Source organism: Misgurnus anguillicaudatus, chromosome 14 (assembly GCF_027580225.2).
Source record: "Misgurnus anguillicaudatus chromosome 14, ASM2758022v2, whole genome shotgun sequence".
NCBI lineage: Eukaryota > Metazoa > Chordata > Actinopteri > Cypriniformes > Cobitidae > Misgurnus > Misgurnus anguillicaudatus.
Genome location: NC_073350.2, coordinates 34126000 through 34144156, shown reverse-complemented (window position 1 = coordinate 34144156; position 18157 = coordinate 34126000). Strand labels below are relative to the sequence as shown.

General features: G+C 36.0%; 1 protein-coding gene across 1 annotated transcript; it reads right to left on the bottom strand.

The window, feature by feature from the left end:
• Window positions 1–2301: 2301 nt before the first annotated feature.
• On the bottom strand, window positions 2302–17010 carry etnk2 (ethanolamine kinase 2). The gene is made up of 8 exons (XM_055184349.2): window positions 16619–17010; window positions 12155–12414; window positions 10150–10290; window positions 7730–7872; window positions 6950–7033; window positions 6692–6852; window positions 6507–6580; window positions 2302–4957 (listed from the first exon to the last, which is right to left on the bottom strand). Exons 1-8 carry the CDS (start codon window positions 16796–16798, stop codon window positions 4876–4878), a joined length of 1125 nt encoding a protein of 374 aa, XP_055040324.1. The 5' UTR covers window positions 16799–17010; the 3' UTR covers window positions 2302–4875.
• Window positions 17011–18157: the final 1147 nt, after the last annotated feature.

The following is an 18157-nucleotide window of genomic DNA, read 5'->3' as shown; positions in this document are numbered from 1 at the left end:
ATAATGTTCAATGTGGGCCTGTGTATAAATCCCAATACATGTAATTAACACTCTCTTTGAATTTACCAGGTACCTGGGTTTAGCAGATTGAACCGTTCAACTCAAGCCGAAAATCAGTTCTCATATACTACAGTGCAAATAAATAAATAAATAAATAAAATACTTGTAAAAGTGTAACACTGTTTCATTTTGTTTGTAATCCAAATTCTTGATTCACTTAAATGACTCAGTTGGGTTGAATTCATGAACCAATTGATTCGGTTCAAAGGACCGTTTGTTTCTTTAAATAGTTCAAATAGTTCAGTTCAAAGTCAGTGTCCTTTGAAGAAAATCCAAGAAAATACGGAAAATGAAGTTTCAGCGAATTCACGTCCTAGAAGTTGTCCGAAACAAAAAGAAAAAAATATCCTCCTACCAGTTCTGATGAGTTCAAAGCACAGTTCTGGTTGGCTCGCCTTTTTGTATACACCTTCAGTATATACTAAATTGTCTCGCGTGTCCAAGATGGAGCAGGAGAACTTCACAGATGTTCGCAATTCTCACAAAAAAACTCAGCCTTGTAAAAACACAAGGCAGAACAGTAATTAATCTTCAATTCAACAGATTTATCAATAAGCATCATGTAAACATTTCAAATAACAACCCAAATCAGGGTTTCAACCACTGATCTATATAAATGACTGGATTGCGCATGACGTCACAACTGTGAAGCCACCGCGCCGCCATGTTGGTATACCCAAACATTCTATTAAATCAATGGACGCGATCAGATTTTAATGATAAAACATCACTTTACTAGTCTTCGTTTTTATATCTGAAGTTACCCTGTACATTATTACAACACAAACGTCCTAAGCATGTACATAGTTATTTACTGAAAGTTGGACATTTTAGTTTTTAATCAGTTTATTATACATTCATCTTCATTACAGTATCAGATCAGCAGACAGACCGCAGCATATTTAGTATTAATGATGTACGTGCTCATTCTGAAATCTAAATAAATAATCATACTTTGTACCCTATGTGTATACAATAATTTGCTGGTTTTGTAATTATGTTATCTAAACTTACAAGTTACCTAAACTTATTTAGAGAAACACTGACACTGACGGTGTAGCTGAATGTCAAAAAAACTTTATTTACACCTGTGTCATTAACAGAATGCAGCAGACACACTCACCTTAACGGTTTTTTATAAATCCATTTTCCTGCCCGATTAAAACATAAACATTGCAAATAACACCAGAAATAACAGTTAATTTACGTACACATATCCTAAAAATAATCTTGCGTGACTGATACGCTGTAAAGCGGGTGAATTTAAAACATGATTTTGAATGGAAGTCAATGACGCTCTCTGCTGGTTGGGTATACCAAGATGGCGGCTCGAACTCTGCGCTGGCTTCACCTCACGCTGTTACGTTAAGCGTTCTATGCGCAATCCAGTCATTTATATAGATCAGTGGTTTCAACACTTATTGAACATATTGACACTTAAAATGTTATTTTTTTAATCACATTTACGTTACTTGACTGTTAACTTTCAAATGTAAATAAGTTAGCTTCGGCTCGTTCGTTATATACCAACGGCCAATGTAAACAAACTAATAAAACTCATTGTTTGCTGCCAAATTTGCAACACTTATGCCATAATGTCAAGTTAATATTTAGAATATAACTCACCAAAGCATAAATTTTAACTTCTTATTTAAAAGAAGAAGTTCATTCGCAGTGTTTTAATGCTCTGTGATTCTGCATCTGCCTCCGTTCTAATTCTCTATTTTGCTCTCTTCTCACTCTAGCGACATCTTTTCCAAGTTATCGCATCACTTCAGGAATCCAATAATTTGTTTTAAATCACTTTTTCCTCTTAATAAATATTTTAGTTTCTTGAGATCGCCCCGTGCAGCTGCTCATCTGACTCGCTCTCACTCTGTGCTCGTGCTGGCACCTGTGTGAACTGAATGCGCTGCTACCATTGGCTCATAAAAGTGTCTGTCACCGTAGCAAGATCAGCGATTGGTTGAAAGTTTCTTCTCCTTCTAGAACACTCGCTTTCTCTCTCTCTTAATTCATTTACAACAGCAAATGCATCAATGTTTATGTGCGGTCTGTAACTAGCAGTTGCTGACATGTTTCAAAATGCTGTTTTAGGTAACAAAACAGAGATTAAAAATATATAAGGTTGGATTTGGTGACTTACACACCCAACTTAGAACTAAAAAAAAAAAACATATATGTCATTAATAATATTAATTTATTTTAAATATTAAACCATTAAAAAAGCAAGTGCACATGACAGATCCAACGGTTTTAATGGAAAAAGTTTGAACAAATGTTAAATTACTCTCCTTTGTAGTTGAAGTGAAAACATTGTACAGTATTTTTTCACAGTATTTACAGTATGGTTACTCAAAGAATCACCGCAGCACAGTAGCGCCCTCTGCTGGAGAACAGCAAATACAAACACATCTCACTTATCACACTTCCAGTTTTGTTAAATATACAAAAAATAAAAAAGAGAGAAACGAAAGATTATCTGTACATATTACTTCAGTACATTCACAAAAGAACTGCTCTTAAATAAAACATGAGCTGTGAAGTCGACATGTTTGGTATGTTTTCTGTACAAACTAAACAAAAATCCTAACATGCTGTAAAGGTCCCTTTAAAGAGTAGAGGTTAGTAAAGGTACATTTTTAATAATACAAATCATTTTTATTATACAGTTTCTGATCTGGATTATCAAAATTACTTCGTTTCAACCTATTTACCCTCAAGAAAATAAACCGATGTGGTCATACTGAAATGAAAAAATGAACCAATGACATTTCCTTGGACACTTTCATTCAGGTTCCCTCACATCCATAACAGTTAAAGCAACATTACTTCATATTCATATTTTACAAATAAAGTTTCTTGCAATTTTTGGTGAACATCCACAATATGCAATTTATATTGAAATGATTTATTTTTATTTTACTAGCAGTAATGCTGAACCATCCAGTCACAGAGAAATAATGCATTAACTGTTGAAACCTTACAAATGGTCAAGAATGTGTCCAGGTTGTACGTAGCCAAAATAAATGAAATACTGCATACATTTTTAGGACATTTGAAAATTTTTAGTGTTTAATTTCATGGAATTTGTGGATTAGCGCATCATTTTTAGATGTGAACAAACTATATCATTAGTGAGCTAACAGGCAGTTTAAGCTCATTACAGAAACATCACCTACAAAATTATTCATGGCTTTGTTGGGGTGCTCGTGGTTTCAATCGTCGCCTGCGGCTCAAAGCGTTTCATTATTAAACTGCACCTGACGCAGAGCCAAACACACGTCAGATATTCGACGTGACCTCGGTCTCTTTTTCAGGGCGTTCAGAAAACGCTGCCGTGTTATTTTATCAGTACTACTGTATGCTGTATTATTGACACATGAGGTCAGCCGGTGAAAGGACACTTGGGTTAAAAAAGCTGCCGGACACCGACTCCAAATGGATAAATCTCACAAACGTGTTCCCCGACTGTTTCATTTTCAAATAGCTAAAGAGAAGCTTTAGGATCTTGTTGAGTTGGACACATTCTTGACAGGTTCTGGGCAATTCACCCAAATGCAAGTTTTCTTTCGACAAAATAGTTTGTTTTTGTGGTCTTGGGCTGTGCCTTTTGGGATGTTTCTAGTGGAATGTATGACATAGAAATAGACAAATTATTTTATGAAAATAACTTAATCTACAAAACTTTTCAGAGAAGTCTAATAAGCATGAAATGATAGCGTGTCTATTAGAAAGAACTAGAAGCAATGTAATTCAGTTTTTAGTCATTTTTGAAGTTGTAACCTGCCATTAGATGTCAAAGTCTAGTGTGCAATTAATAACTTAAACACATTTATTTATTCTGTAGGAGTTTTCACAGATGGTGACCTGAATTGAACTCTGCATACCTGTTACGTCAATTTTACCTCCTATTTGTTGTAAAAAAGCCATTACATTGATGTTTTGACATTAAGGATGACTATTCAGCACATAATGACTTTTAAATCTCAGTTTGGTCTCTGCCAGGTGATGCAAACACACATTTAGGAGGTGGCGGCTGGGGGAGCAGGTGATCATACGGCACGGTCTGTGACGAGTGGAAAATTCAACAAAATGTCTAACAGCCATAAAAGCTAAAGAGGTGGAAACGTGGTCCTGGAGACGCGATGGCCCTGACTTCTTGGGAATGTCTGGAGTGAAGTCAAGATTTAGACGAATGGTTACTTGGCATTTAGTTAAAGTGACGTACAAAGGGCACTAATCTTGCTCAAGTGCGTAAAAGTGCAGGATTTTCACCTTGGTAACCATCTGGTTCTTCAGTCACTCCTAACTGGCTCTGAAAACCTGCGTGTGCCATGTCGGAGGCAATGCCCACTGAAATCATATTTGGGTCTGCGAGCATTCGTCATTGCAATCATTGTATCATTTTGACAAGAGAATGATGAAATGAGCATCCTGTATGTTTTTTTGTAGTAACCGAAGCCCGCAGTATGACCCAATCCCCTCGCTAAACGTCACCGCTTAACCCATCTTTACTGCAAATCACACGGAAAAGTCTCTCAACCGCCAAACATCAAGCAAGAAGTACCAAAAAACTAAATGGTGCAATGAGGTCCTTCAAAACAATAAATAAGTAGTAAATAAAACACATTTGATGGAAAATTAGAAAAGGTGCATCATGTGTTTGAGAAAGAAAATGAGATATGGCATACAGTATAAGTTTGCGGCAAAAAGTAGGAGGCCTCCCAGTACTTGCCCTTGCGGTACCCCCTACCCACCCCTGGCTGAAAACATCTCAGATTCGACGATCAAACAGTGAATGATGCTGTACCCTCAGTCTTCTGATTTGGGAATCTCCAAGGCCATCACTGCAGGTTTGGTCTTGAAGTATTGATTGAAACGTAGCACGGCATACCTAGCAAAAAGAACAAAAGTGAAGTAAACAAATAAAATTGAAAACATACTTAATGTTGTTGTTTTTTTAAAGATTATTTAAGAGGATTAGATATGCAATCTGCACGGTAAGTCCTATTTCACTTCTGACACTTGTAAACTCTTCTTCTATATGCATTAATGCTTGGTTTTTTGGGCAGTGTCTGCATGACCGGCGGTTTGCTATTAAAAGGTAGAGCATGAGAGCAGCATGACCTGTTGCTTGGAAACAGGCAATGTAGGAAGTTTACAGAATATATTACTTAAGCCAGTTTAACAGAGTGAACCACAATGCCCACTAAAATAGCCTACAGATGACCAAACTTTTATTCAATCTTCTGATAAAAAAGTAAAACGTACATGCTTTACAGATACACATCACAGAAGAGGACAATTGTGACTCAACTTTACCCTGAGGCTATTTCCGGCCAATGATTCATTTCTAAACTAAACTAGACAAATAACATAATGCAGTGGTTCTCAAACTGGGCAGATGGCGCCAGGGGGGGCCCCAATTTTATGACATTTTATAAAATACATTAATTTATCATGAAATCTGTGTAATTAAACCTAAAAAAAATAAGGCTACTAACCAACAGAACTACTTTGTATAACTTGTAGTTCTACAAATATGTTTTGTTTAATTAAAATGTTACATTTTAGAACAGTTTTTTGTCATAAATTTTCTTTGGGGGGGGCCGCGAAGGAGTGCACTGACATAATGAATTACTCAACCTAATATGCTTCCGGGTTAATCGCATACAAAACGTATGACTCATTATTTCACCCCAAAAGCAAAGATAAAAATTAGAAATTGTAATTTGCATAAAGAAATAAGATTAGATTATCGAGTGAAAAATAATTGGGACATTTTTTGAAAGTTCAAGTGAACCCAAACAGCATCATTTCTAGGGTATTAATAATACTAATTATTAGATATGCACCGATATATCGGCCAATAATCAGCAATTTTTCACACTATGGTTAAAAAACAGCCGATAGTCATGGCCGAAGAGGAAAATGCAATGAGCTGTGTGTACAGAAAAAATAAAGAAGCATCACTTGTTTAAAGTTCAATATTAATACAGAAATTTTTATCTTCAGAGTTAAGTTAAAACAACTTAATATAACCACCAAACAATCGGTATCGGCAGATATCAGTCTGAGTAATCGGTTATCTGTATACTTGGAAAATTTCATATCGGTGCATCTCTAATAATTATTTTCTTTTTGCACAATACATATTCACATATTTGCACATTCACCATATTGGTTTTGTCCATTTCTAGCCTTTTGAAATGGTTGCCATTTGTCTAAATTTGACCGATATAGGAAGAATAATGTATAATGTTCGAAAATATGCTTGTTTATTGTCTGTGTTAGTTGTTTCTAGATCAGATTTTGAATATTGTACACAATGAAACACCCATCAATACAGTGTTAGTTTGACTCTGTAATGGTCTTTATATCTGTATAAATAAATCCTCCCACATCGCAGATGAAAGGTTGGCTGTGCTGGGTGGGCCGCTTACCCGAGGAAATCAAACTCGATGGTGGAGTACTTGGCTTGGATCAGGGCCCAAAAACCCCAGAAGAAATGTGAGGCCTACCACAGCAAAAGATGAACACAGGTTAACATCACACAAAATCATCATGCAAAACAACCACAAATAAATCCAGCATCACGAAAACACTTCATCCTCTGTGTCTTACTCACCAGAGCAAATTTGTTGACTTGTACGTAGAGCGTCTCCAGTTCCCGCTGACTGACATCTTCACCTTTTTTGGTAAAGAGTTTGTAGGCCTGCAGGTAAGTGTGTAGCCAATCTAACTGCATCTCCATGCTGGGATAGAGATTAAAGTCTGGTTCACTCATGCCTGGAGAGCAAACACACATAAAAGAGAAGTCATCTTAGAGAGGATTTGATTTGATTTTAATTGTCATATTTTTATCACTGTGGGTTTTGGTGCTCACCTGCAAATTCATTGAAATGATTTCCAATGTCAAACGCTTGGTAGTTATAACTCGAGTATTCATAATCGATGAACCGAACGTGACCTAAAAAGCAAGAGATGCCATGTTGACTCGCAGCGATAATACAAAAATATTACTGGAATAAACATTTCACCATGCAAACAGTGAGAAAATCAATATATTACTAAATATTTCTTGTTGAACTGGATTTTTTCATTATTACAAAAAAAAATGTTGCGATATCCACATTATCATATGATTCGATTTTCTCGCCATGTCTGAAAACATCGGTAATGACGTGAAAGGTAATGACATATGCTCATCTGTTCATGCCATACCCAACAAACAATTTTGGGTTTAAAGGATGTCTAATAGTCATCCAAGCCCAGACGTCTTGGCTAAAACAACGCAACATTACAGTAAACGTTCATAGAAGTGTAAACATAGCCCAAAAACAAATGAAATAAATCAATTAATGAATCCAAACAGGTTGTAATCCCTGCCGACTTTGCTGACATGATGGGATATCAGACATCTCACAAGTTATTTTGGCAAAAAATGACACGTAACCAAATTTTGGCTAGAAGTGGGCTACTCATAGTCGGACTATATTGGGTCTTAACATAGACGTAAAATGATGACTACTGTTTGTTGGGAATGTTGTGATTTATAAGATGAGAAAAAAATGACTGATTGGGATATAAAGTGTGATTATCTGACCAGCAGTCGATTGAAAAGTGTATGGATTTATATAAAAACCCCTCAACCTTTCAAACTGACCTTCTTTAGCGTTATGAATGATGTTTTTACAGAGCAGGTCATTGTGACAGAGAACCACCGGAGAACCCAGCTGTGACAGGTGTTCCTTCATCCATGCCATTTCCTGTTCCAGCACTTCCTGACTGGGCACTTCCTGTTGGATTCTGATGTGATGATACATAAATACAAATCAATGACGCCAGAACATCACAGCACACAAAAATGTTTGACTATGGGTTAATGTTAGCAGAAATGCATTATAGGAAGTTTTTATTATATTTACATTTGTGACCCTGGACTACAAAATCAGTCATAAGTCGCACGGGTATATTTGTAACAATAGCCAACAATACAGAGTCAAATTTATCAATTTCTTTATGCCAAAAATCATTAGGATATTATGCAAAGATTATGACAATATTTTATTTCCTACCGTAAATATATCAATAATTAATTTATCATTTGTAATATTGTGTGTTGCCAAGGACTTTATTTGGCGATTTTCTCCATATTTAGATTTTATTAAATTAAATTAGATATTATTATTATTATTAGATAACAATATTATTAGATAAATTATTAAATAAATAAAAAGACTCATTTGATTGGTTTTGTGGTCCAGGGTCACATTTAGTCATGTAGTTGAGGAACAAACAATCATAGAAAGCCAACAATACTTGTAGTATCGCATCTTGGTTTTTAATATGATTTCTTCAAAGGAAGTGCTTTTGATTACATGTAGCATAATACTGAATAAACAAAACTAGATTTTTACATTCTAGTTTAAATGATGCATGTCAAATCCCACTGTTACAATTAGGGCTACATAACGATTAAGTGCAACTAATCGTTTGCAAAATAAAAGTTTTTGTTTACATATAATATAAATTATATATAAATATAAAAATGTATATACATGTAAATATTTCTTAAATATATACACTAATGTGTGTGTATTTATATATACATAATTATTGTACACAATACAAACTTTTTTCTGCAAATGATTAGTTGCGATTAATTGTTATTAAGGCTGGGACAACGCGCATATTTTGAGTCAACGCAAAAATACGTTGACGCAAAATATGCATGTAGATCCATCAGACCCAAAATGGCGACGCCAGAGGTTAGTAGCAACGCGAGTGGCTCCACACCGTTTTCACGCGGCAAGTGTGAGCAGTGCGCAATCTGCGCATGCGGCCTATGTTTTTTTTCAGCGCCCATGTTAACAAGCATGCACACTGCACGCATGAGCAGTGCTAGCTCGCGGCACATATTAGTTAATTAATGGGGAGATATTTGAGAATCGAATTGGACTGATAAAATGAATCGTTAGATTAAACGATGCATCGAAAAATAATCGCTAGATTAATCGTTAAAACAATAATAATAATCGTTTATCCCAGCCCTAAACGTTATGCAGCCCTAGTAACAATACTACCTTTAAATCCCCATTACAAGTATGATCAAAAGCAAGAGTGATTCAAATTTACATTTACAATGATGTATTCAGCAGATGCTTACAGTGCATTACAAGCTATACATTGTATGTTTGTGTGTGTATTCCCTGAGGATCGAACCTACGACCTTCTAACACAACCTGTTGAGCTACAGGAACACCACTAAAAGAACATTCATTATTTCTGAACGATTTTCATTATAAATGATGCATGAATATGCAAAATACTTCATCTAGCCTAAATCAGGATTTTATATTTAATAAAAGAGATTAGCAACAGAGAAATGAGGTCCACCAGCTCAACCAATCAGGAAGGCCGTCTGAATGACTCTCTCCAGGTAATGAGCTTAAGGAGCTATTTCTAGTATCATCATTTATGCTGCAGGTGTCTCTCTCAAGACCCGCAGGCTCTCTAACTGATCTGTGATATGTCCCATCATGTATTTTTGCATATGTTTATGACTTGGATAAAGTAACAGGAAAGTAGTGAAATCAGACTATTAGAGACAGAGCAGTAACATAATCTCCAGCAGAGGAACCCTTACGACACCAATGTTCAGACAAAGGATGACGTCAATGAATTTGCATGTGCTTGATACTGTATGTGTCTCGTGCTAATCGCTTTAATGGGACATCATCTTTGTTACAGAAAACGACGATCATTATGATATATAACAGCTCGGTGCATGAGCTTAGACCAATTAAATTCATTTGTTTAATCTGACTTTTTTCTCGATAAATTAATAATTTTTAAATGGCTAATATTATAGTCATCATTTTATTTAAAGTAATGTCTAAAACTGAGAATTATTTCGATTAAAATGATCTTGCATGAGTGTTTGCTTAAGTTTAACCAAAAAAGTGGCATCAAATAAAACACGCCCATAACTAACTAAACTAAATTTATTTAAAAACATTTCGTTAGTTCACATTAAACACTTTTCAGTAGTCGCTCTGTCCTGCTGTGTTTACTGATGGTTACCTGATGTTGGAGGCTTGGTCGGTAAACTCTGTGGCCACTAGTGAGAAGTACTTGCGCATTTTAATCCACAGGTTGGATTTGGGGATGCAGCCATTGTGAGCGTGGATGGCGTGAATGCGGGCCATTTCTCCAGCGATCAATCTACCAATAGAAACAAAGAAATGCATTTATTAAAATAATTTTATAAATAGATAAAAATAATTATTTTTTGTCTATAAAGAAATGCATTTGTGATAACCATTGAAGGGAATTATGGAAGGCCTGTTAAATATTTTAATGGGTCTCATACACTAATAATAGCGTACATTTTTCATATTTATACGCACTTTCGAGTTGCGCATATGCACGTTTAGTGAATGAGACCCAATTCCTATTAAGAGATGTTTGGGAAGAAAACTGGATCTTATCCCAAGGTCTGTGGTGAATTTTTTGATATGGTCCACTGTGTGCCTGCTTTAGATTACACAACCTTCAGACAAATCAGTTCTACTGTCTGAATATACATGAATTAAGTTTTATTTGGATTAAAATCTTACATTGTTCGGTATTTAAATTGAAGGCTCATCCATTTTTTAAAAACACTTTAATCACTGATACGTTTTCCTTTAATAATTATTAGGTCCACATGTGAATTGTGCTCTTGCTCCCTCTTTTCGACTAGACATGTTTGTTTAATGAGATATTTCAGGAACTACAACTATGACCAGAATTTCTGCATAACAAAAGCTTGCATTTACGAGTTTAAAAGCCATTCAAGAGCTCAGCTCCAAAATCTAGTGATTGGCCTTGATGTCTACTGTCAACATCCTCACCAAACAGGAATCTAGTAAGTAACTGATAAACACACTACGAAGACAGCAATTTCCCACATCAAGGATTATTTCAGGATAATTTATAGTCGTGCAAAAGTTCTACGGTGCAGCTACGCTATAGGCTACGTGTAGGGTGTGCGTAGCCCGACGTGCACATCGCCAGAAATTGAACAACGCATCTGTTCTACACGAATCACAAGCGTTGTTATTGAACCCCTCCCGTCAGGTCAAAAAAATCTGCAAAGATGGGCCAAGTTAAGGAGTGATTTACAGGGTTCCCACACCTTAGTTAACTTCAAATTCAAAGACCTTTCAAGGACTTTCCAGGTCCAATACCCTTAAATTCAAGGACTAAATGTGGGGACACATTTCAAGTGAGAGTAAGGTTACATTGTGTTACCTTTAAGATACATTGTTACAGTTCCCTTTCGAGGAAACTCATGCCGCGTCACTGCGGTGACACTTTGGGGACGCCTCCAGGGGTACGTACGACTGAATGTGTATATCAAATTCAACCAATGGTGAGGCTTAACGACAAAGACAGGGTGACGCGGGAGTCAGGAAGTATATCACTATCTAAAATATTGGCAAAGACGGCGTTACAGGGATGCAGGAAGTATGGCAAGGGAGACGCAGCGTCTTGTTCCCTTCTCAGGGAAGAACAGTTACATACGTAACCCGAGACGTTTTCATGTGTCAAACACAACTATGCAAAAAAGCATTTTGGTATGAATCAACATTCACATACAGAATATATAAGCATTTAAAGCAAACAGTTTAGCACGTGTACTTACAAAGTCTAGAATTTTTATGATATTATCCTACACTACACAGGGAATAATATGGATTTTTCTAGAAAACTTCTTGCATAAAATAGATTCAAGCACTTTCAATGACCTGTATCTATGTATGTATATTTTCAAAAACTTCCAAGGGCCTTGAATCCCCCCCCCCAGAACATAGCTCAGAACAATTCGTTTTTTAAATTAAAATTCAATCACAGATTTCACTATGACAGTCAAAATAAATGATTAGAATTTATTTGTATAATCAGGTGTAAACGGTCACCATACTTAAGTTCAAACAGAGAGTTCTGACCTACATGCCATAAAGTACAGGACCAAGCAATCAAGTTATTTTTAGCAGGTACACCTTTTTGGATTTTTCTATTATGTGACTCGTACCGAACCCACCTGAGTAACACAGGGTCCCTGACGTCTTGAGTATCGAGAGCGCGTCCTTGCATGAACTCGTAACAGATCCCGTTTCGGAAGGTGCAGTAAAGACTGGGAGCGCATCCGTTGGCGTGCAGAACCTGAAAGCTCTTGAGCTCGTTGTCTCGGTCCACGATCAGCTCCGTCTTGTTGCCGTAGACCCTCACCAGCACTACGTCCTCTGGGTTTTCATCCACATAACAACCCACCAGTTTGTTAGTCGTGCCATCTGTGAATAACTGACACAAAAAAAAAACATACAGGCGAACATAAGGCATGTGATGATTATGAATACATGTTATCCTGAATGCTATGTTTGTAACAGAGAGCTCCAAAGATGATGTAGACAAAATCTAAAAACCCAGAAGTCAACGGGGTTTTGGTTAAACGCCTTAAAGAAGATCTTGGGTAAACACAACCTCAAGATATTACAATGTTTTATTGTACGATGTGAAACAGATTAGTAAGATTTTTGTGTCTTGAAAGGGTCTTACTAACAAGTTCCTACTCAATAAAACATGGTCCAATTCCACAATTTCCTTATCAGTGAATGTTTTTAAAAAGTTTGAAAGCGTTGTTGGATTCAACCCACCAGTAGTATGCTTCTAGCCTAATGTTTGCTTTATAGTTTTTAGTAAATGCATTTAGACTTCAAAATTCATAAAAAAGATCTTAATTGACACAACATGTAAGTATCATTATTTTATGTACAATAATCCCATTGACTTTTTGTCGAGGGAACCCACGTGAAGCTAACTTCAGGGTTGGCCTACAAAAATACATCATCCCTCCAGCTCTCTGTGCACATTATGTAAAAACTAAAACAGCATTCACAACCTATTATATTTAGGTAACATCAAACTAAAAAGGATAACCATAAAATGTGTGTGCTCCGTACCAAATCGGAACCAGGTCTATATCACAATGATACTAGTGTTATTGACTGTTATAACCTTTATTATGTTAACTAGTATCTGCATTAAACATTGACTGAATATTTAACATTGAAATCTTACAAACGATTTTGCATTACAATTGCACAAAACTATTCCGAAATAGCTTCTTGGCATGACTTCACATCAAGTAGGTGAAATCAGCCAAAAAGAGACTTTACAAAATTACAAAAACTTTATTCGGGAATAATGTGCGCAACACAACCAATATTTCAGTAAAGTAAACAGGGTTCATTTTAATTTCACATTCATTTTAAAGATAAAAATTTAAATGAAAGTCAGGATCGAGCATATGACAAATTGGCTAAACCTAAAATGCTTGATGTTTTGTGCAATGTATCCCACGATGCATTGCAATGGCCCTCACCACCCACCAATGCATTTCTGAGATTCCAGAAATGTCTAACGTACAAACAGCACCAGTGGTCGACGTACAGTAGATGGATTTAACACCGAGCAGGTGCGATTGTAAAATACAGTTTTGTATTGAATTTATGGAGACTAAAAACAAAGCAGAAAACCAGATAAATCTGTTCATACAGTAAATATCTGCTTTGACAATCTTTGTTATGTTTTTTTTCTTCTTCACAAATGTAAAGATATTTAAGAATTTGTTTAATCAATGTAAAAGATGTTAGACATAGACAGTCATATTAGTAGTCGATGAAGGCCCAAAAATGAACAGAAATATTTAATAAACCAAGAAGTAATGAAGAAATTAGTCAGAAGATATGACATACAAAGTTTTAGGGATAAATATAAATACATAACAGCACAATACAAGTTTTACATAAGTCAACATATTACAATATATTACCTACAACCTTTACCCTGGATTTTATTGCTTTGACATTGAATTCTCATAATTTTGCAGCTCCCTCTTGTGTTTTTTAGAGAGATGTGCAATCATTGCGGTGATGTGATATCATTGTAATTAGGTCAAACAATCGCAATAAGACGATTATTTAATCATTGTGACAGCCCTACTAGTAAATGTTTTATACACAATTCAATTAAAGGCAAAGTTTATGAACTGATTCATTTATTTCCACATTTGGGACCCCACAAATGGCTTGAATGATATCTGTTTACCTTTGAGTCTTAATCCGGGTGGTTTATATACTGGGTATAAATAGCAATGTCTCACTATTTCAACTCCCCCAACTTATTGTTAAATGATCATCTCACTATTATAAAATGCCTGGAATGCCGGCACTCTTGTTGTATTGTGATGAATGACAACATCAGTATGTCATACACCAAAAGAAGAATGAATGAAGCCAAACCAAAACAGTTGGGGACAAAACATATGGGCACAATGCATGTTTTTATCGATGAAAACTATGCCAGCTATCTGTAAACAGTGCCACGTTGACTGCATGGATGTAAAGCAGGATTATGTTCATTCATTCTGGCTGCAAAACAAGGACAAATATTTGATGGTTGTCAACTGTACATGTGTTGTACCAAACATTTGCCAATGAATATTTCGAAATTTCTTGCAGCAAACTTTTTAACCAGCATTAAATGAAGCACAAACTGTACTATGAGATATATAATGATTGATAAATACTTAAATAATCTAATAAAGTACTGGCTCTTTCCTGCCTTGGGAGCATTTTTATATTTCTGTCATGTGAAACATGACTAGTCTCGTACTTGATGGGTTTTGGGGGATTCAACCAATATGGATGGACACTGGTAACGCTGTGTCAGCTGTACACAGCAATAATAATAATACACAGTGTTCATTGTCCTTACTTTCAGACATACCACCTCACAATAATAAAACAGACAGATATGCAACATGTGAGGCTGACATTTGGTGCAATAAAATAAATTGATAATCATGCTAAGTGTGGCACTTTTATTGCTGGTGGGTGTGGATGTCAGGCCATTAAACTCACAGGTTACAGTAGGGAAGACTTGCTTTAGTTTTTAATCTGTTAGCATCAGTTTATACTGAACTAAAAAAAAAAAAAAATTATATATATATATAAAATAAACGAATCTCTTACCCATGACCTATAACTCAACAGAACAGTTTCATCATTTTAAATTAAAGGTGGTTTGAGGGCAACCCAAACCCAAAAGATCTAATAATTTCAAAGCGAATGCCAGCTTTGTCTGTAACATAAACCAATAAAAGTCTCATTTACAGGCAATAAGTAAATCCGACCTCTACCAGGAACTAAAGATGAGCAACATGTATCTGTAAACATGCAAACTAACTATATACTAGGCGCGTAACGGTACACGTCAATGTCAGGTGAACAGTGGACCAATCAGGAAACTCTGGAGGCGGGACAAGCATTGCAAGTATGGCAATTTCTATTATGCCCTAACCTTTTCTTCTTTTTGGTATTTTTTATTTATTTATTTTATTTTAACCAAGAAAATCGGTTTTAAATTTGTAAAATGTAGCAATTAAGTTATAAACGACAAGTAATTTTATGTGTTGCATTTCTTCCCCCTAACTGTATGGTCCAAAACCTGGTACCTACCAAACTGTGAATTTTGTGTACCGTTACATCTTTAGTATATACTGTGTATAGCATCAAGCACAAGGACACTAAATAACACCACCTGCGGTCCAAACACCTTTGGGTTTATTTACACCAGGTGCACATGTACTGTATATTTATGCAATCTCCAAGTACAATTACATGATGTTAAAATATGCACTACACTAAGCAAACTTACGTCTATGCAATAAGATTTATTAAAGTGTCAAGATGTTATTGAACTATGACATGCAAACACGTTTGTTGATTAGTAGTACAGAAAACTTTCCTTAAAACCTTTTTACAACCAAAACTCATAAACATTTTACAAAAATGCATTTGTTAGACACATCATGCAAAATTAATTACAATCAAACTACACATTTTATAAGTATGTGGACTCGAAGGCAATGACCTTTGTGTTGCTACAGTACATAAAGTACAGTAATACTTTTAAATGAATAATATTTGTCAAAAACATTTAAGTTTTAGCTGAGTGATGATCTTTGCTCTAGAAGAAAGTAAACAAAGATGTCAACTCATTAAACCACATCAAACAGCTTTTTATCTTCCTCTGCACTTCATATTGGATGAAATGACGTCGTTGCCAGTTGCCTAGTGATGCATCACGACAAAGGTCGACTTAATTTAACTAATGCATTGCACAATGATAACTAGTTTCAAGTTCAAATGGTCAGTTCAGTATGACACTGTTTAGGCACAAAATAAACGATAATTGTAAACCAGTGAACTGGGTGTGATCACCGGCATCTGGCGACGTTAGCCACGCTAGCTTTAAACGTCACTTGTGCCGTCATAAGTCCGCTATCTGACATGACAATCTACACAACCCTCTCGTGACTTCCGCTAAATTACGCGATATTTTCATTAATTAAATGTAAAAATAAATGAATTGTACGTTTACAGGGCCTAAACACAGCGGGTGTAACGTTAGATTAGCTCATGCTAAAGACAGGCACACCTACCTTGGTCCGGACCAGGTTCGGGTCCCATCCCGGTCTGAGCTCTTTGATCAGCTTCATCGCCCCTTCCGTCACGTTATGCTCGTCCACGAATATCGGATATTTTTTGATGGTCGGCGAACCGACCGGCACGTGGATCTCCGTCTCCATCATATGATTCATTTGTCTGTAAATGCGCGACATTAAAGTTTCTGGATATGTGCGTATTACAATTGTATATGCGTGTCTGTAGGGGTTGAGGATTTCGGTCGAAATATGCACTAAAGGTCCAGTTTTTGTGTGTGCAAAGCAAAAATGAGACGTTCATATGCCGGTACCACTGCTTTCTGTCATCACAGCAAGAAATAACGGCGGTTCTTCCTTCAGGACGCCCCGCCCACAAGGAAATCATCCGATAACCGGAGAGCGATATCACGAGTACTATGACGGAGGCTTGGTTCATGAATATTAATAATAGCCCGTAGTAACCCTTCATTGGCCAATGATTTGTCTTGAATATTAATTAGGTCAAACTAAAAGTTGTTGTTTCATTAATATTAATGAAAAAGACTGACGTCGTGAGGTAACGCTCCAATGGCGAATGCTTAATGTTTAATATTGATTGGATCATACTGAAGTACATTGGAAGCTTCTAATGATGTTTGGTTGATCGTGAATATTAATGAATTATGCTGACGTCGTGGTTTTAATATTTACTATTTCATAAGAATTGTTGGTAAATATGTATATTTAATAATCGCAGGCTTTGGCGATGGACAGGCTTTTTTGACCATGCAATATAGCTATTTGAATCTTGCAAGAGAAATCAAACGTCAGAAATAACATAAAGGAAAGAACAGAAATGTGTCACTTGAATACTGTATATTAAAATATGGGATTATATACATTGGAATATGAATATGGGAAAATGCAATCAAAAGCAGATATAAGACAAAACAACAAATAAACAATTTTCCAAGTAACAAAACAAAGAGTGGTTCAATAATTTAGACCAGATAATAAACGTAAGAAACCATTATATAAAAGTACATGGAATGTAAATGGATCACATTATGATCATAAGAAAATTAAAAAAAATAAAAGGAAAGAAATAAATGGAGAGAGGGAGGAAGTTTACAAGCATAGTATAAGTAACCAAATAAGGTACGAGAGGCTGTGCTGTATCGTGAATAAGTAACGGCTGGAGGGCGTTGTTAGGCACGACGCAAAGCGGAGTGCCTGCAACCCCTTCGGCCGTTGCTTGTTCGCGGTGCGGCGCGGCCTCTCGTACCTTATTGCTTTTATAAAACGTTTACCACACAATATTAAAGTTAAAAAAATATTAGTGCAACTTTCATGAAGTTAAATCAATAAATGCATTCCTTCCGCTAGAAAAAATAGTCCCTGACTGCGAACAACAACATGAAAGCTCAAATAAAAACAACAAACTGTTCTCAGACTTTGTCTCATTATATGTTTATGTGTTGCTAAGGGTGTTGCTAAGGGCGCAGTGATATTAAATAGAACCGTTGGGTGAAGCGGTCATAGCAGTGTTTTATCGTG

Excerpts from the sequence above, each read along its gene's own strand:
- etnk2 (XM_055184349.2), bottom strand. The coding sequence starts at position 16,798 with ATGTCGCGCATTTACAGACAAATGAATCATATGATGGAGACGGAGATC. Across the intron at positions 7,034-7,729 it reads CATTCATAACGCTAAAGAAG|GTCACGTTCGGTTCATCGAT; the intron begins GTCAGTTTGAAA and ends CTTGCTTTTTAG. Across the intron at positions 4,958-6,506 it reads ATCGAGTTTGATTTCCTCGG|GTATGCCGTGCTACGTTTCA; the intron begins GTAAGCGGCCCA and ends TCTTTTTGCTAG.